Here is a 20721-nt window from a genome sequence, read left to right as displayed (position 1 = left end):
AGGCCAAACGTTGCCACTTTATTGTGTATGTGTGTGTGTGCGATCGTGCGTGCGTGCGTGCGTGCGCGCGCGCGTGCGTGTGTGTGTGTGTGTGTGTGTGTGTGTGTACGTACGAGGGACAGTCCAAAAGACATATATGCTGGTTTATACGTGTATATATTTCAAATTACACCAAAATCAATACACAACACATTTTATTCTATGCTCATCTCTTTATTGTTCAATATATTCAATATATTCTATTCAATATATTTAGCATTTTTAGCATTTGTTTTAGGGGCGAGGCGTAACCCAGTAGTATAGCGTTCGCTTGATGCGCGGTCGGTCTAGGATCGATCCCCGTCGGTGGACCCATTGGGCTATTTCTCGTCCCAGCCAGTGCTCCACAACTGGTGTAACAAAGGCCGTGGTATGTACTATCCTGTCTGTGGGATGGTGCAAATAAAAGATCCCTTACTGCTAATCGAAAAGAGTAACCCATGAAGTGGCGACAGTGGGTTTCCTCTCTCAATATCTGTGTGGTACTTAACCATATGCCTGACGCCATATAACCGTAAATAAAAATGTGTTGGGTGCGCCGTTAAATAAAACATTTCCTTCCTTCTTCATTTGTCTTAAAGCAGGATTAGTTTTTCAATTCCATTATATAATTCAGTGTCCTGTAAGTTCAACGACCGTAACCCAGCTGTCGTCACGTTCTCGATAACTGCTCCATCTAGCGGACTCAAATCTTGCTATGGTTGCTTTACCGAAATTCCTTTTACCGAAAAACCTTTTAAAATACTTCTGATAATCATTTAAAGGGACATTCCTGAGTTTGCTGCATTGTAAGATGTTTCCGACTAATAAAATAGTTCTACGATTAAACTTACATATTAAATATATTTTCTGGTTTAGAATATCGGAGTCTGTATACTCAATGTGTTTCTGGTCGTCTTCATATTTGTAAGAAGCCCAAACTGGATTTTGTCTTCAAATAATTTCGTACGTACGAAAAAAACATATTTTAGTAAATAAAATGAAATTTAATCTAGTACAAATATTAGAACGATCAGAAACATGTTTAATATACAGCCACTAATACTTTACGCAGAAAAATTTGTTTGATATGTAATTACAATCGTTAAAAAGCCTCTGTTAGTCGATAACATCTTTTAAAAATGCAGCAAACTCAAGAATGTCCCTTTAATAGTGTCTCATAGCTCTAAATGAGTGGCTTGTATGTTTTCATTTTATATTATTAAATTAGTATATCTTATATTAAATTATTGTATGTTTCAATAAGTACACAAGGTTAGACATAAATACAGATAGTATTTATCTGTTTGTCTATCTGTCTGTCTGTCTGTCTGTCTGTCTGTCTGTCTCTGTCTCAATTTGGGTTTAAAGAAGGTGTGCTGCGTTTCGAATACGGTTCAGTATATGACTCATAAATATTATGCCAAAGTAATATTTTATTACAAAAAACAATTGACTTGATTATCTATGTATAGAATTGAAAGACGTGTTATAGCTCTATGACTCGTGGAATGGAGACTATTAACGCCTTTGTCTGTTGATCGGCGGGTTTAAATAGGGCAACATGGTTATTAAGTAGCATGTTAAAGTTGGCACTTAATGTAGGAAATATTAGTCAGACATTTACTACACTGGAAGGAGCGGACAGACATACATACATGGCATTATGTAGGTATATAGTTATAGTGCATGTTGTTAGAAACATTGTTATGTGTATATTTGTTTAACGATATCACTAGAGCACATTGATTTATTATCGCCTATTGGATGTCAAACATTTCGTAATTCTGACAGATAGTCTTAGTGAAGAAACCCGCTAAAAACAATTATTAGTAGCAAGATTTCTTTTATATGCGGCATCTCATAGACAGGACAGTACATACCAATGTAGGTGTATATATATATATATATATATATTATATATATATATATATATATAATATATATATATATATATTTGTTTAACGAAACCACTAGAGCACATTGATTTATCATCGGCTATTGGATGTCAAACATTTGGAAATTCTGACAGTCTTAGAGAGGAAACACGCTAAACAAAATGTTATTAGTAGCAAGGGACCTTTTATATGCGGCATGTCATCGACAGGACAGTACATACCAATGTAGGTATATATAGTACATAGATTTATCATCGGCTATTGGATGTCAAACATTTGGAAATTCTGACATATAGTCTTAGAGAGGAAACCTGCTAAATTGTTCCATTAGTCGCAAGGGATCTTTTATATGCGCCATCCTATAGACAGGATAGTGCATACCATGGCCTTTGGTATACCAGTCGTGGTGCACTGGCTAGAGCGAGAAATAGCTCAATCGGCACACCAACGCGGATCGATCCCAAACCGACCGCGCATCAAGTGAGCGCTTTGCCACTGGGTTACGTCCTGCCCTCTGTAGGTATATAGTAATAGTACATATGTAGATATATTGTAATAGTACATATGTAGATATATAGTAATAGTACATATGTAGATATATAGTAATAGTACATATGTAGGAATATAGTAAAAGTTAATCTTGTTATTCAGACAGACAGACAATGTCATTAAAGGGACATTCCTGAGTTTGCTTCATTGTACAATGTTTTCCACTAATAAAATATTGCTACGATTAAACTTACATATTAAATATAGTTTTTGGTTTAGAATATCAGTGTCTGTATATTCAATGAGTTCCTTGGCGTCTTAATATTTGTAAGAACCCCAAACTGGATTTTGTCTTCAAATAATTTCGTACGTACGAAAAAATTATATTTTTGGAAATAAAATGAAATTTAACCTAGTACAAATATTAGAACGACCAGAAACTCGTTTAATATACAGCTACTAATATTGTATGCAGAAAAATATATTTGATATGTAATTTCAATAGTTAAAAAGTCTCTGTTAGTCGATAACATCTTAAAAAGTGGAGCAAACTCAGGAATATCCCTTTAAATATATATAAATATAGTACATCTTGTAACTAATAATGTTGGGAAGACAGACACACCATGCTATGAAGATATTTAATAAGAGTTAAACAAACTGGCAGACAGACAGACAGACATATAGTGCATTATGCAGGTCAGTGTATATGGTAATAGCCGATATTGTGAGACAGACGGAGAGAAAGACAGAAAGTGGCACAGCGTTAAGTAGGCGTATTTACTAATAGTTAATTTTAGTTAATTTTGTTTAACAAACATATATAAAGTTTGTTTTATTTAACGACGCCACTAGAGCACATTGATTTTTTACACACACACACACACACACGCGCACATACACACACACACACACACATACATACACACACACGCACACACACACACAGCACCACCGCCACCACCGTCAACACCACCACCACCAACACCACCCACCACCACCGTCACCACCCCTGCACTATTTCCTATACAAGCAGCTGTCGATGGAAATGAACTGCTAGACCCGTAGACAAACAGTCAGGTAGAAACCCGAAAGCTGAATAATTTACTGTCGCGCGGTCGTCGTCGCCTTCCACGGGTGTTTGTCGTGCAAAGTTGTTTTTAAAGCAGGTTGGGCTAGTTGTTCGATAAAAAAAAAAAAAGGCGAATTTTTAGAGTTTTAATGTGTTCGCGTATTAATACACAAGTAAAAATCACGGAGTTATGTGACCAGACGAAATAAATTCCAAGTGTAAAACTAGTTTCTGTCTGTACTCCTGGCACACAGATGTACGCTTTGATCGCCTACATAGATTGGCGAAGTACATTTTGCCTGGGGCGTACTTATTTCTAGTTTGACAATTTTTGTTAAGTGCCACGATCTGATATGAGATTTATTCTTGTGTATTTCAATTACAAATAAAATATATTTAAAAATAAGCAAAGAAAGAAAGAAAGAATTTTTTTTTTGAAAGTAAGTCAATAGGTACGTAACTAAATACGTAATAGTTAAGTAAATACGTACATAAGTAAGTAAATTAGTACGTTATTAATTAAGTATATATATATATATATACACGTTAATTGACTGGCTGATTGGTTTGTTGACTGGCTGAGTAGTTGGCTTCGTGAGTGAGTGAGTGAAACAGTGAGTGAGTGGCTTATTTATTGTTTTTAAAAATGTATTAGTGAGTGACTCTTTCCCTGTGGGGGTTTTTTTTATTATTATTTTTTTATTATTATTATTACTTCTTTATTCTAAGGCTTGCTGAGTGTTATGGGAGAAGAAAAAGACAAAATCCTTCTTTTTTTTTCTATTTCTATCTAGATAATATGTTTAAAGGGACATTCCTGAGTTTGCTGCATTATAAGAAGTTTCCGACTAATAAAATATTTTTACGATTAAACTTACATATTAAATATATTTTCTTGTTTAGAATATCAGCATCTGTATATTTGATGTGTTTCTGGTCGTCTTAGTGTAAGAAGCCCAAACTGGATTTTGTCTTCAAATAATTTCGTACGTACGAAAAAACAATATTTTAGGAAATAAGATGAAATTTAACCTAGTACAAATATCAGAAACACGTTTAATATACAGCCACTAATAATTTATGCAGAAAAATATGTTTGATATGTAATTACAATCGTTAAAAAGTGTCTGTTAGTCAATAACATCTTAAAAATTACAGCAAAGTCGGGAATGTCCCTTTAACACCTAATTGCTTTGTCATTTGAAACAATGAGCTGGGGTGTTCTTCAACTAACCTTCCTTTCTCTTATTCCAGCCTGAATACGTGAACTCTACTTTAAGACAAGACAAACCTGTATAGCAAGCCTGTAAACGTCAGTTAATTCAAAACAATGAGTAACTACACATATGGAGACACATCGATCAAGCGTAGCGGCGGGACTACTTTCATCGGCGGACTCACTGAGGTGGAGTTTGTAGTGGTTGGGACTGTGACCGCCATAGCGTTGTTGGGGATTGTGGCGTTAATACTCAGAGTGACAATGCCGAGGTTAAAACAAAAGCGAAAAGAGCGGACCATACACAAGAAAGCAGTCGTCGATGAGAAAAATGGGTGAGTTGTTAGCCCCGTGTCTTGGACACATCCTCCATGACAGTCGGAGGATGTGCCCAATACAGTCGTGCTTGAACCTTCCGTGGGTGTAATTTTAAGATTTTTTTTTTTTTTTTAGATAGCTGCCGCCCACATTTTTTATTGGGGGGAGCCGTATTTAAATTAAATACGCATTATGACAAACTCACCATGTAAAATATAATAATTGTGGATATGCCCACCACAGACGTGCTTGAACCTTCAGTGGATATAAGCTCGTGCCAAACGTTGACTGAGTGACTGTTCCAGGGTTTATGGTTTTCTAGGTAGTTGCCACCCATATTTTTAGTGGGGGTGGTGCTATTTAAACGAAATACACATTATGATAAACAGTTACTCACCATGTGAAAAATAATAATTAGGGTACACGCACATTATCATCAAATGATTTTTGTTTACTTATGTCTGCATATATATTTTTTTAATTCTATTTTCTTCTTATTATTATTATTATTATTTTTCTTCTTCTTCTTCTTCTTTTCTTCTTTTTCTTCTTGTTCTTTTTTCTTCTTCTTCTTCTTGTTGTTCTTGTTGTTGTTGTTGTTCTTCTTCTTCTTGTTCTTTTTCTTTCAATAAAAATGGAAAAACATTTGACGCTAGAAGACAGTGCTCACAAACCCATAACATTAATGTGTTGCTTCTACCGGTTAAAATGTATTGAAAAGAGAAGAAGAAAATGTGTTCGAACAGAGAGGGGTTTCGTCCCCCGAACCTTTCGCTTCACACACGCCTCAGATTATCTCACATACTGACGAAGAACATAACAAAATACCAGTTCTGATCATTTCGTTTTTCTAGAAAATTCGAACAATTTTATTTGTTTCCTAATTAAACACTAACAAGAATGCGTTGGTCAAAATCGTGACTTATATAATCCACATTTTGTATTTCAGTAATTTGGTGGCTCCCGGCACGCCTATCTCTCAAATGTCACGCGCGTCGTCAAGGCAATCTACCCTTGACGACTGGACTGACAGCGCCAGTGACAACACGAAAATGACGTACTATTCCCAGGCCAGCCTGCCGTCAAAACACGCAGGTCTCTATGGCAACTTCAGACTACAGGCACCAATCACGACCGGACTCAGGTAAGCAGCTTCCTCAGGTTTATAACCAATTGATTTCTTTTTAAAGAACTTATTAATTTTAATAAACTAATAAATAAATAAATAATAAATGTATAAATAAATAATATAATTAATAAATAAATAAACTAAGGTAAGCAGCTTCCCCAGGTTTATATCCAACTGAATTTTTTTTACAAACAACATATTAATTTATGAACTAATGAACTAATAAATAAATAAATAAATAAATAAATAAATAAATAATAGTTTTACTTCATTTAGATTAATTTATATATTTATAAATTGAATTAAATTAATTGTTTTCAGTTGTAGTTTATTATTAATTAATATATTCCTTCTTTTGCTATTTTGAAATAATTTCAGTATTTCTGCTGAACATAAGCTCAAGTACATTTTGATTTAATTTCCGTATTTCCACAGATCAAAAGTTCGCATTAATTTTGTTTTAATTTAGTATTTCCACTGGTCACAAGTTGACGTTCATTTTTATTTAATTTTAGTTTTTTTCACTGATCATAAATTCACATTCTTTTCTTTTTTTTAAAATTTAATTTCATAGTCTTACTAATAATAAATTCATGTTCCCACTGAGCCTATATTAATGTTAATTTGTTTTATTATTATTTCAGTGTTTCCAGTGATCGAATCAATGACGATCTGATTTCAGTACTTTCAAATCGATCAACAGATCCGTAAGTACCAGACTGTAATTTAATTTAAAGAACACCCTCACATATTTCAATAGTTTTATTCTGAATTGTGGCCGTTTTCATGAAGCATTTGGTTCAATATACTAAGAAACGAAACGAAATATGCCGACTCTGTAGGGGCAAGGAGAGGGGTTTAGCCCAGTGGTAAAGCGCTCGCTTGATGCGCGGTCGGTCTGGGATCGATTCCCGTCGGTGGGCCCATTAGGCTATGTATCGTTACAGCCAGTGCACCACGACTGGTATATCAAAGGCCGTGGTATGTGCTATCCCGGGATGGTGTATATAAAAGATCCATTGCTAATAATTGAAAAATGTAGCGGGTTTCCTATCTAAGACTACATGTTAAAATTACCAAAGGTTTGACATCCAATAGCCAAGATTATTAAATCAATGTGCTCTAGTGGTGTCGTTAAACAAAACAAACTTTTAACTGTAGGGGCAGTTAAACAATTACGAAACGCTCTTGATGGGTGGGGTATCACAGGAGACGTAACAAAATCTGAACGACAAAACCGTATTCCCATATCAAAGTCGTATCTCTGCACATGGCAGAGAAGAAAAGATGTTATGCAACGTCGCGATTGCTTTCGTGATCCATTATCAAGTATTCATCCTTAGGAGGATATGTAGCAGGGCGTTTCATCCTTCGTTCACCTCCTATAGGAGGACTGTCATGTGGAGAGGGGAGTGATGGGTTGTGAAAAGTTACGTAATTCGTAACTTGAAAAGCTTTTATTCATAAATAAAAACAGATAATTGTGACCAATATTTTCATAACAAATGATTTTATATGTAATAATTATTTCAAGAAATTTAATAAATTCAGTTGTGGTCGAAGCAGTTCACTATATCTGTTGGACGGGATTTAGCTCAGTCGGTTGAGTGATCGCCCGAGGTGCTTGCGTCGGTCGCAGGATCGAACCACCTCGATGGATCCAATCAACTGATTGGGTTTTTTCTCGTTCCAACCAGTGCACCACAACTGGTCAAAGACCGTGGTATGTGCTTTCCTGTCTGTGGGAAAATATCCCTTGCTGCTAATCGAAAAATGTAGCGAGTTTCCTCTGATGACTACGAGTATGAATTGACAAATGTTTGACATCCAATTAATGTGCTCTAGTGGTGTCGTTAAATATCCGTTTACAGCTGATATTCTGTGTATGTTTGTGCATCTTTCTACTTATGTACATTAATGTACACCTACCATCTTGTTACAGTTATACTGACTGTTGTATGTATATATCCTCATATGCCGTAGACTACGCCCTGACTGTAAATCATGTTGAGTTCAGATACAAAAAAAACTAGATAATATTGAAAGAGCTGTTGTGTTTGTGTAGTGTTTAAGGCCAGGAGAAAACACTGCATATTAACTTATTTAATATCTTTCCTACAGGTTGGAACCTCTGAACCTTGCTAGTAATTACCGAGAAAATTGGGATAACCAGTTCTCTGACGTCACACTATCCGCGTCTACTGAAGGGTTAGTATTATTACTACTACTACTACTACTACTACTACTACTACTACTACTACTACTACTACTACTACTACTACTACTACTTTTATTACTATTATTATTATTTATTTATTTTCTTTACTATTAATATTATTATTCTTATTACTATTATTATCATCATTATTATTATTATTATTATTATTATTATTATTATTATTATTCAATTGTTATAATGATTGTCATAACAATAATATGTATTTATAATGTTCAAAATATTCTAATAATAATTATTGTTATTGTTACTATTATTAATGTTATTATTATTAGTAACTAGTATTAATAATAATAATAATATTATTATTATTAATATTAATATTATTATTATTATTATTATTATTATTATTATTATTATTATTATTATTATTCAGGCTGTGCTATATTTCGCATCCTTCTGAGAATCCAGATTTAGCCAGTGAAAGATATCCAACAAGATTACAAACGTAAGTTACAACAGCTTCTGTCTCTTTGCATGTACAATGTTTAATTATTGAGATGATTAGCTTTTAATTCTCGATCGGTCATGTTTCCATTGAATCTGTTTTATATTTACTTTTTGTTTTATAAATTTAATATATTTATAATTATTTATCAAAGCATTAAGGCATTTCCGCCAGTACACAAAGTAGTTTTTTTTCTAAATGTAATTCCTTATGTAGAGTATTTGAAATAAATCATTTAAATAATTAAATTAAATGATGCCTGTTTTGATGTAATACATTTTTATTTTTATTATTTAATTGTTATGTAATTTTGTTTTAAATATTAAATGAGTATGGTGTAGTTTTATTTTAAAAAATTAAATGGATTATTAAATATATTTTTTAAAATTGTAAATATAATACATTTATTAAATATAGTTTATTTATTTTTTATATAATTAACATGTTGTGTTGTTTTGTTATTTTAGGCCAAGAGCAGAATATGGAAATGAACAAGGCAGACAACTGCGATACCTAGAACCATATACACGACTTTAAACTGAACAGTTTGTTCAAAAACTTCTTCCAGTACAGGACTTCAAGCAGACATAACATGGTGGGGAAAACAAAAGAGTAAAGCTGAATTAACAACTTGACATTTGCAAGGAGAAATGATTTCGAATGGTTTTCGTGTATTCCAAGCTTTAGAAGCTTTAGAAGCTAACTGCAATGAAGTTCGATCACTTTCGCCGGAAGTGTGATGAATCACAGGTGTGATTCTCAACAGCAGACCTGCTATATCAAAGTCCGTGATATGTGCCGTCCTGACTTTAGAAGCTAACTGCAATGAAGTTCGATCACTTTCGCCGGAAGTGTGATGAATCACAGGTGTGATTCTCAACAGCAGACCTGCTATATCAAAGTCCGTGATATGTGCCGTCCTGACTTTAGAAAATGTGTGTAAAAGACAACTTGCTGCTACTATCAGGAAGCATAGCTTGTCTGACGTCAGAGGGTATTTTTAGAATAGCTTCTCTAGGCCAAGCGTCTCGACTACCGTAATTAACGTGTAATAGGCGCTGGTTAGGTAACATGTTGATGTGACGTTATATACAACATAACTGTACAGCTATCCAATATGAAATAACCATGTTGAAACAGCCATTGGACTCTTGTGTACGGTTATACGATTTAGAATGTGAGATACCGATGTGGGTTTCAGGATTTGCAGGAAAGGAAGTTTGTAAGCGTTTGTTTTCGCAGAATAATGACACTGTTTTGAAGAAAGAGTTTAGGCCATAACGTGTCACGTGACATTGCGATTAGCCAGTCACGTGATCGCTCATAAAGATCACAGTGATGAGATGTTAAAGAATGAGCAGAAGTGAATACCGTGGTCGTGAATTCTGTAGACCTTATCGATTTGTGTTCCGTAAGACGATTGGCTAAACAAATCATTTGTATTTTCATTCATTTGTTTGTTTGTTTTAACTTATTTTCATGCTTATATCAAGTTACGGTTCAAGCACGCTGTCCTGGATACACCTCAGCTATCTGCGCTGTATATCCAGTACAATGGGTTAATGGTTAGTCCTTTCATTTACTCATTTTTTTAAAAGTTATTTTCGTGTTTATACCCAGTTAACGTTCAAGCACGCTGCCCTGGGCGCGAATCTCCGCCATCTGCACTGTCTGTCCAGGACAGTGGGTTAGTGAAAAGTTGTTAGTGGCTAATGAGAAAGAAGTCAGTGAGTCGTTGAACTCGCTCTAGGTGGGAGCAGGTACCGGTAAGCCACTACACTATCGAGGCTGGTAGTTGTTAGTGAGAGAGAGAAAGAAAGAAATGTTTTATTTAATGACGCACTCAACACATTTTATTTACGGTTATATGGCGTCAGACATATGGTTAAGGACCACACAGATTTTGAGAGGAAACCCGCTGTCGCCACTACATGGGCTACTCTTCCGATTAGCAGCAAGGGATCTTTTATTTACGCTTCCCACAGGCAGGATAGCACAAACCATGGCCTTTGTTGAACCAGTTATGTGCAAGTGATTTACACCTACCCATTGAGCCTTGCGGAGCACTCACTCAGGGTTTGGAGTCGGTATCTGGATTAAAAATCCCATGCCTCGACTGGGATCCGAACCCAGTACTTACCAGCCTGTAGATCGATGGCCTACCACGACGCCACCGAGGCCGGTAGTGAGAGAGAAGTCGGTGTAGTGGCCATTGGGTCATTCAAGCCAGTCTATTAAAGGCCGTGGTATGTATTTTTTCTGTCTTGTGGGATGGTGCATATAAACGATCTCTTGCTACTACTATAGTGGAAAGAGGTAGCGGGTTTCCTATATGTCGAAAATTACCAAATGTTTGACGTCCAATAACAGATGGTAAATAAATCAAGGTGTTCTAGTGGTGTAGTTAAACAAAACAGTTTCGTTTGTTTCTGAGAAATGTAGAAGAGTCATGCTGGTGTTTTTGTTTAGGGTTTTTTCGGGGGGGGGGGTGAGGGGGTTGGGGAGTGTTTTGGTTTTTTACTGTTTATTGTCCCAGCAATCTGAACGAGAAAACTGTTATCCATTGTCGAAACCGTATCTCTGCACAATGCAGAGTCGAATGGGTGTTTAGCAAAATAGTGGTTGATTCCATGGATCTATCTATATGATGACTGTCACTCCCATAGAGATCCTTTACATCCTCCATGCATCACCCAAAAGAGGACTGCCACTAGTTTGTTAAAACAAAATTTATACAGGACTGAACTCATTGGAATAAATATAGCTGTGATAGCATGCACTCATGAATCACTGTCAAAACAGTGATAATATCAGGTGTACGCGAAAGTTGAGCATATCCTTCCCTACCGATGATACCCCATCATGAGTACTGCCACCACAGCTGTCAAGTCTGTTACTTCATCTAAAACAATGAGACAGATGTACTAGATTATTTTAATGTTACTGTTCGTGTATGTTGACGTGTTATAGTGGAAATATTCAATTCAACTGGGTAAACAATGAACATTAAATAGTACTCGAATACCAGACGGGATGTAGCCCACCGGAAAAGCGCTTGCTTGATGCGCGGTCGGTCTGGGATCGATCCCCATCAGTGGGCACATTGGGTTATTTCTTGTTCCAGCCAGTGCACCACGACTGGTATCTCAAAGGCCGTGGTATGTGATATCCTGTCTGTGGGATGGTGCATATAAAATATCTTTTGCTACTAACAGAAAAATGTAGCGGGTTTCCTCTCTAAGACTATATGTAAAAAAAAAAAATAGCCGATGATTAATAAATTAATGTGCTCTGGTGGTGTCGTTAAGCAACACAAACCTTAAACTTTAATACATATTGTAATATACTACTCAGAACTAGGTACGGGTCACTAAATATATTTTATAAGAAGAGTGGCAAGTAATCCTATAGGTTGGTCAACACTATGCGACTTCGTTGTTCTGAATGTCTTAAAGGGACATTCCCGAGTTTGCTGCTATCGACTAACAGATACTTTTCAACGATTGTAATTACATATCAAATATATTTTTTCTGCATAAAATATTAGTGGCTGTAGATTAAATGTGTTTGTGATAGTTCTAATATTTGTACTAGGTTAAATTTCATTTGATTTCGTAAAATTTTGTTTTTTCGTACGTACGAAATTATTTGAAGACAAAGTCCAGTTTGGGCTTCTTACAAATATTGAGATGACCAGAAACACATTGAATATGCAGACACTGATATTCTAAACAAGAAAATATATTTAACATGTAACTTTAATCGTAGAACTATTTTATCAGTCGGAAACATCTTACAATGCAGCAAGCTCGGGAATGTCCCTTTAAAGCAACAGGTGGTTATAATCGTTATTAAAAATCAGTCTTTCTTCTTGTTGCTTTTTAATGTGTTACCTGTTAAAGAGAATTATTAAATTCTACACCGTATTGTTAACATATAAATTTGTGTTCATTATCCATGCATTTTCATATGTTTTATAATTTATGTATTTATTTAAATACTTTACACAATATTTATATTAAATTTACGGTTCAATAAACTGTTGATGGTTAACTTGTTTTGAATAGCAGATAGTAATACTGTGAAACCTCTCAAAACTGGACACTCTGTAAACCGGAATTGTCTCAAAACCGGACCTTTTTAAATATCTGTCCAGAAGACTTTCTCTGTAAACCGGATAACTTTTAAAACTTTTTACTTGGTCCCTAGCGTGTCCGCTTTTGAGAAGTTTCACTGTATACTACATTGAATTTTATGTATTTATTTATGTATGTTTGTATGTGGGTTATATTTCTGTGATTTTATGACATAATTAAAGGTGTTTTGTCAATATTGCATGTGTCCCATTTCGCTGTTTGTTTGTTTGATTAACTCAAGAATATCACAATTGCAATGGTGAGCTACTCGGCGTAGAAATGTGGGGTGGGGTGGAATTTTTAGAAACAAATTTTAAGTAAAGTATATAAAAGATACACAGCGTAATTTTATTAAAACAACACTATTATGCTAGGTTCAGACTGTCAACTGTTACGACAAAGTTGGTCAATTTGACGGTTGCGTTGTAATTCCCCAACTCCCCGACTTACGACGGGTGCGCTCAGATTAAAGGCATACTGTCACGGATTTAAGGACCTTATTTCTCTAAAAACTGATAATAACTAAAAATTGCATTAACTGTTGGAAACCAAATCTAGCTATTGCATCACCTTAACTGAACCATGATGGAGTGAAATCCATGTCAACCCTCTCAGCAATTTTAGTTTTTGAATTATGGACCATTGCCATAATTCAATTATTTTTACAAAATATCATTAATAAATGGAGTATGGTGGTTATGAAGATGGTTGAATAAAGTATATTTAGGGACAAATCAAATTATATTTGTTCAGGTAATACTTTGTTAGACCATTAAATAGGTCAGTGGTCTGTGACAATATGCCTTTAACAACTAATGGTTATATGATACGACGAGAATTGAGTTGTAAGAGCGTTCAGACTAACAACTGGACAGTCGTAGAAGTAATGAGAGCAGAACGTTAGCCAACTTTCTGCTGGCAGTTGGTAGTTGGTGCCTAGCAGTTTACATAGCAGTCTATTCTTTGTAACAATGTTAGTATGAAGATGCTATTCAAATTTAAATTTTCCTGGATCCATTCAAATGATTAGGTTTTTCTCGTTCCAATCAGTGCATCATAACTGTTCAAATGCCGTGGTATGTGCTTTTCTGTCTGGGGGAAAGCGAATATAAAAAGTTCCCTTACAGCTAATATAAAAATGTAGCGGGTTTCCTCTGTCATCTAATATCATATTGTTGTTCCAGCCAGTGCACCACAACTGGTATATCAAAGGCCGTGGTATGTACTACCCTGTTTGTGGAATGATGCATGTAAAAGAACCCTTGCTGCTGATCGAAAAGAGTAGCCCATGAAGTGGCGACAGCGGGTTTCCTCTCTCAATATCTGCGTGGTTCTTGACCATGTCTGACGCCATATAACCGTCAATAAAATGTGTTGAGTGCGTCGTTAAATAAAACATTTCCTTCCTTTCTCTGATGACTACGAGTCAGAAATACCACATTGATTTATTTATCATCGGCTATCGGATGCCAAACATTTGGTAATCTGGCATCTTTAATTCGAAGTATAATATTTATAGTTCACAACAACAACAACAAAAACTTTGGCCACTATGCAATTTTGAGATTGACCCTCTAAATGGTTCGACTTTCCCTGCTCACCAGTGTACGGTGCTGTTGGGTAATAGTCAATTTTATGGAAATTTAAAATTATGGAAATATAGTAAAGTACTCCTATAACGAACTGGAAGGGACCACGATAGTTAGTTCGTTATAACCGTAGTTAGTTGTACACATTTGCATAAGTTTGTTATTAATGTATAGGGAGATAAAACGGGGCTTTACGATCAGTTTGTTCTATGCAATAGTTCGTTCTAAGCATGTTCGTTATAAGTGTATTTTACTGTACTAACATTATAGAGAATAATAAGTCAATGACGTAGAACAGCAGCTTTTTAACAAAGTCTGATCTAGAACTTCCGGGTGGATGGGGTGCATGGAATCTTGAGATCATCTGGATTAGTGAAAGCAATCTTATCCTGCTAATATGAAGCATCCCGGTGTTTATGCGATAACTTGAAAACTCTACGTTTAAGTGCAAAGCTACAAATGTTGGTTTTTTTAACATCCCAATGTTCATACGACAGCTTAAAAACTACGTTTAAGTGCAAAGCTACAAATGTTGATGTTTTGGCATAATGATATTTATACGACAGATTGAAAACGCTACGTTTAAGTGCAAAGCTACATAAGTTTGTGTTTTAGCATCCCGGTGTTTATACGAGAGTTTGGAAACGATGTTTAAATGCAAGAACAGATGGGCAACTCCCCCCCCCCCCCCACTCCACCCCCCTTCTGTTAGATCCACTCCTGATTTCATGTAATGTTAAAAATAGGTAATTCTGCGATGCTTGCTAGAAATGTCTATTTAGGCTCAATGGTGGTCTGCCTGAATGTGTGTACGCGTGTGTGTGAGCGCGCGTGCGTTTCTGAATGTGTGTGTGTGTGTGTGTGGTGTGTGTGTGTGTGTGTGTGACTGTGCGTGCGCGTGCATTTGTGTGTGTGAGAGAGAGAGAGAGAGAGAGAGAGAGAGAGAGAGAGAGAGAGAGAGAGAGAGAGAGAGAGAGAGAGAGAGAGAACTGTTTTTGGCTAAATCTGAACAATGTTTGCTTGTTTTGTTTAACGAAATCACTAGAGCACATTGATTTATTAATCACCGGCTATTGGATGTCAAACATTTGGTAATTTTGATATATATAGTCTAAGAGTAAAATGAATGAATGAATGAATGTTTAACGACACTCCAGCACGAAAAATACATCGGCTATTGGGTGTCAAACTGTGGTAATGGAAATATAATCTAAGAGAAGAAACACGTTATATTTTTCCATTAGTAGCAAGGGATCTTTTATATACAGTATCCCACAGACAGGACAGCACATAGCATGGTCTTTGATATACTGGAACGAGAACTGAACTACACAATCGTAATACAAAGCAGAGTCTAATGTCTCGTCTATAGTATGACAGCCACTCCCTAGGAGATCCTTTATTGGAGTTTTCAACCCCCTCGCGGCATCACGAAGAGGACTGCCACTCCCAGACTAGTTTACGAAATCAAAACTAGTACCGGACAGACATTATTATAATAAATACAGTACATTCATTCATTTCAACTTATTTTCTTGCTTATATCCATTTAAGGCTCAAGCACGCTGTCCTGGGCACACACCTCAACTATCTGGGCTGTCTGTCCAGGACAGGGGGTTAGGTGTTAGTGGTTAGTGGTTAGTAAGAGAGAATAAGGTGTAGTGGCCTTACACCTACCCATTGAGCCCTTAAGAACTCGCTCTGGGTTGGAGCCGGTACCGGGCTGCTGCGAACCCTGTACCTAACAGCCTGTAGTCCGATGGCTTAACCACGACGTCACCAAGACCGCCACCAAAGAGTTAAAGTTTGTTTTGCTTAACACTGGCGTAGGAAGCGGGGGGGGGGGGGGCAAGAATGTATCAGCAGCGATGTTTTAGAGAGAATAGGCCGGTCAGAATAAGTACAGCTGCCATAACAGTGATGATATCAGGTGTACGCGAAAGGTGAGCATATCCTGCCCCACCGAAGGCACCCATCATAAAATACTGCCACTACAGTTGTCAACTTTGTCACTTCATCTAAAATGTTGACAAAAGTACTAAATGTGCAAGAGTTTCACCATACAGATATAAAAAAAAAGTATGTAAAAGTTCAAAATATGGAATATAGCATCAGCCACCATTTTGGTCAATTATGCATCGTATTTAGTAGAGGGGCGAGACGTAGCCCAGTGGTAGAGCGCTCGCTTGATGCGCGGTCGGTTTTGGGATCGATCCCGTCAGTGGGCCTATTGTGCTATTTCTCGCTCTAGCCAGTGCACCACAACTGGTACATCAAAGGCCGTGGTATGTGCTATTCTGTCTATGGGATAGTGCATATAAAAGATCCCTTGCTGTTAATCGAAAAGAGTAGCCCATGAAGTGGCGACAGCGGGTTTCACTCTCAATATCTCTGTGGTCCTTAACCATATGGCTGACACCATATAACCGTACATAAAATATGTTGAGTGCGTCGTTAAATAACACATTTCCTTCTTCGTATGTAGTAGATACAGCCTTCAAATGTTTACCATAAAACGTGTTCAGTGCCCTCAGGAGTCCCTGGACATCATAACCCTGACGGAACAACTTCTGTGCCAGAACGATAGAGCGTTATTTCAAATATGAATACAATGAGCATGTCTTAAAGCGACATACCCTAGTTTCAGCTCATAAAAATTAACACTTAACATTAACACAAATATTAACACACATTAACACACACACATTAACACAAACCTGTAACACATTTGGATAAAGTTACGACTGAGTGAAACATGAGTCTGTGAGTTTGAAATGGTAAAATACCCTCTAAAATAGACTAAAACTCGACTCCATAACTGTTACTTCTCAGACGCACGTGCGTTTTTACAAATATCGGAAATGCATTTTGCGATATTAAAAACACCAGGATGACCAAAACCACTTCGAATGTACGGAAATGGATACTCTAATCAATAAAATCTAAGTAAAATATGATTTCAGTTATCAAAAACGGCTCTAATAGTCAAAAATATTCCTTAGTGTTTAAAAACTAGGGTATGTCTCTTTAAGATATCTTAGAAGTTGTGATATGTAGATACCAAAAGATGGAGCAGAAGGTATATTGCTCGAAAATTTACTGTTGGAAAGTTGGAGTCATCCATTTTGTCATAAAGCTTAGGGACGGTCCATAAATATCGATGTGCTTCACAATCCGAACAATGTTCGGAAGGGGGGGGGGGGGGGTGGTAAAAGCCATGTTCGGATTGCTTTTCAGGTATAACATCGTCCATCGAAGGTCAATATTTCTTACAATTCGAAACAAGGGGGAGGGGGTAAACGCCATGTTCTGATTGCTTTTCAGGCCATAACATCGGTATTTTGGGGGCTAGTTTTTGCGGCGGCGCTCTCTACAATTGTCATCTACTGCATCAATACATCGTCGACCACGGTGAGTCTGAAATAGAATACGCATAGGGTTAATGTTTTATATCTACCAGTAAATATGTAAAGCCAACACGTATAATCTGGTAATAAAAGTCAATGTTTTTATGTTAGGATTAGGGGAGGGGGGGAGGGGGTCAAACCCAATACTAACCAGGCCTGTAGTAAGAGAAATTTATATGGTGGTCTATCATGCCCTCCCAGAAAATATATTGAGAAAAAAGAAACTTTGTTTGAGCATGGAGGGGTTTCGACTCCTGAAGCCAAGGTGATAGTTTCAAAACAAGTATGCGCAAGAAGTAAATAGACTCTTGGGGAATCCCCCAAATGTCCAACATGTTGATGCTGGTTTTAGTGTCACAAATTTTGTGTTATATGTCTAGTGTCACAATTGTAATTCTTAGAATCCGATCATGTTAGGATTATGAAAACCATTGACATTTATGGACCGTCCCTTAGTTTGGAGACCAGCTAGTGTCGCCTTGAATCTCTAGGTATGAAAGTTACACCTTCAGCTGGTTAGTTTATTTCTCCTGTGGGTAAATCAATAAAAGATAATTTATTATTTTGCTATTATTGAATGATATAAGATCATCAGTATAACGAAAAGTAAAGTTCAAAGTTTTAGCCAGATTCCTTTGTTTTTATTAAACCAGATTAGTCAGAAAGTTTTATTCATATGCATAGAGAAACAAATCTGTGAGTAATGGAGAACAGCTGGTGTCCATGAGGATTTCGATCCCTGTCAGTATGCCTATGAATGTTTGCAAACTATTTTGACTGGTTCTCGATGTGGTCATTTGGTTTAATGTTTAGCTACAACCAGTCTAGCTAGCGTTATCAACAAACGTGTGGATGAATTTGGTCCTGGTTTATAGGCTTGACGCTAAATTCATAAGCAGTATCCCACAGACAGGATAGTACATACCACGGCCTTTGTGACACCTGAATCAGTGCTTATAAAACATTCAATCTCTAATGACGCAATTTGCATGGCGTTGTCATGACATTACTGTCTCAAACTGTTAGAAAAATATATATATATTTAACGACGCACTCAACACATTTTATTTACAGTTATATGACGTCAGACATATGGTTAAGGACCACACAAGTATTGGGAAAGGAAACACTTCATGAGCTACTCTTTTTGATTAGCAGCAAGGGATCTTTTATATGCACCATCCCATAGACGGCAGTACATACCACGGCCTATGGTATACCAGTCGTGGTGCACTGACTGGAACGAGAAATAGCCCATTGGGCCCACCGACGAGGATCGATCCCACACCGACCGCGCATCAGACTCCGTTAGAGTCTCGAGTCTAGACTCAAGGTTTTATAAGCACCAGGCCAGGTGTGGAGCACAGGCTGAAACGAGAAATAGCTGAATGGGTCCTCCGTCGGGGATCGATCCTAGTCCTCATAGAAGTACAGGATGGGTTTTTTTTTGCTTTTTTTTTTTTTTACATACGAAATTATTTAAAGACAAAATCCAGTTTGGGCTTCTTACAAATATTAAGCTGACCAGAAACACATTGAATATACAGACAATGATATTCTAAACAAGAAAATATATTTAATATGTAATTTTAGTCGTAAAAATATTTTACTAGTCGGAGACATCTTACAATGCGGCAAACTCAGGAATTTCCCTTTAAACATTACGCAATTCGGCTATATTGGGTTGCAAACGAACCACTACGCATTTTTACATGGATTACAACTAATATTGTGGGAACAATGATGAAAATACATGGTGAAAAGGTTTCAGGCAAGTTCATTTTGTCCGAATATCGCTATCTTTTTTGCCCGAATTTGAGGATTTTTATCCAGCCGAGTGTAGGGCAATTGCTCACCGGACAATACCTCACCGGACAGTACCTCAGCGGACAATTGCTCACTGGACAATTGCTCACCAATAAAGTGAGAAATAGGACAATTGCTCACCTTTAGGTTTTTTTAATTAATAAAATGTTTAGAAGGCAATGGAGTTAGGTAATCGTGGTCACCTATGATATTTTTTCTTTTGTTAATAAAAAAGAACATAAAACATAGAATTTCTAAAGGCACAACTTCAAAGTTGTGTTAATTACACAAGTTTTTGAGGTTCCTATAAGTGTTTAATTGACATTTCTATGCTGAACTGATGTGCTGAACTTGTTTAAAATATAGCTGATTTAGAATTAATTTTGTTATTTTATTTAAAGGTGTTTAATAAACTGAGTTTACCATACCCACTGATAATATCAGAGATTCCCACTCCCACCCAACCATTTACACACACATACCATAACCTAAATTAAATTTGTATTGATAAACAAATCAGCAATTGTGGTGAGCAATTGTCCTATTTCTCACTTTATTGGTGAGCAATTGTTCAGTGAGCAATTGTCCTATTTCTCACTTTATTGGTGAGCAATTGTCCAGTGAGCAATTGTCCGGTGAGGTATTGTCCGGTGAGCAATTGTCCGGTGAGCAATTGTCCGTACTCCCACAGCACCACCACCACCACCCCGTCCTCCCTGTCCCGTACGCTTATGCTAGTCTTACCGCGTATCAGGCAAGCGCTTTACCACTGGGCTACCTTCCGCTTCCCGATCCTGTGTTACCCTTGTATTAATAATTGTTAAAATGTTATGTGGCGAATCGGTCTATTCGTGTGCGTTAACGATAATATAGCAGCTGTAGAAGCGGTCCAGTTGTTAGCGAGTGCTTGCAAACAAAACCGTATTGACGAAGCGCAGCCCTGTGCAGCTGTCTAACAA

General features: G+C 36.7%; 1 protein-coding gene across 3 annotated transcripts in view; it reads left to right on the top strand.

Annotated features, from left to right (window-relative positions):
• The window catches only part of LOC121373243, a 19812-nt gene extending 10193 nt beyond the window's left edge, over nucleotides 1-9619 (top strand). For 2 of the 3 annotated variants that reach the window (XM_041499750.1, XM_041499752.1), the window contains exons 2-7: nucleotides 4732-5028; nucleotides 5961-6155; nucleotides 6785-6847; nucleotides 8262-8348; nucleotides 8753-8824; nucleotides 9292-9619. In XM_041499750.1, the coding sequence (XP_041355684.1) occupies nucleotides 4808-5028; nucleotides 5961-6155; nucleotides 6785-6847; nucleotides 8262-8348; nucleotides 8753-8824; nucleotides 9292-9361 (708 nt within the window). In that variant the 5' untranslated portion in view covers nucleotides 4732-4807 and the 3' untranslated portion in view covers nucleotides 9362-9619. Of the gene's footprint in view, nucleotides 1-4722; nucleotides 5029-5960; nucleotides 6156-6784; nucleotides 6848-8261; nucleotides 8349-8752; nucleotides 8825-9291 lie in introns of all 3 variants that reach the window. The other variant, XM_041499751.1, reaches the window with a different exon arrangement.
• Nucleotides 9620-20721: the final 11102 nt, after the last annotated feature.

The sequence above is a fragment of the Gigantopelta aegis genome, chromosome 5 (assembly GCF_016097555.1).
Source record: "Gigantopelta aegis isolate Gae_Host chromosome 5, Gae_host_genome, whole genome shotgun sequence".
In the NCBI taxonomy this organism is placed as follows: Eukaryota; Metazoa; Mollusca; class Gastropoda; order Neomphalida; family Peltospiridae; genus Gigantopelta; species Gigantopelta aegis.
The sequence above is the reverse complement of the archived record's forward strand: the minus strand, read 5'-3'. Positions and strand labels throughout refer to the sequence as shown.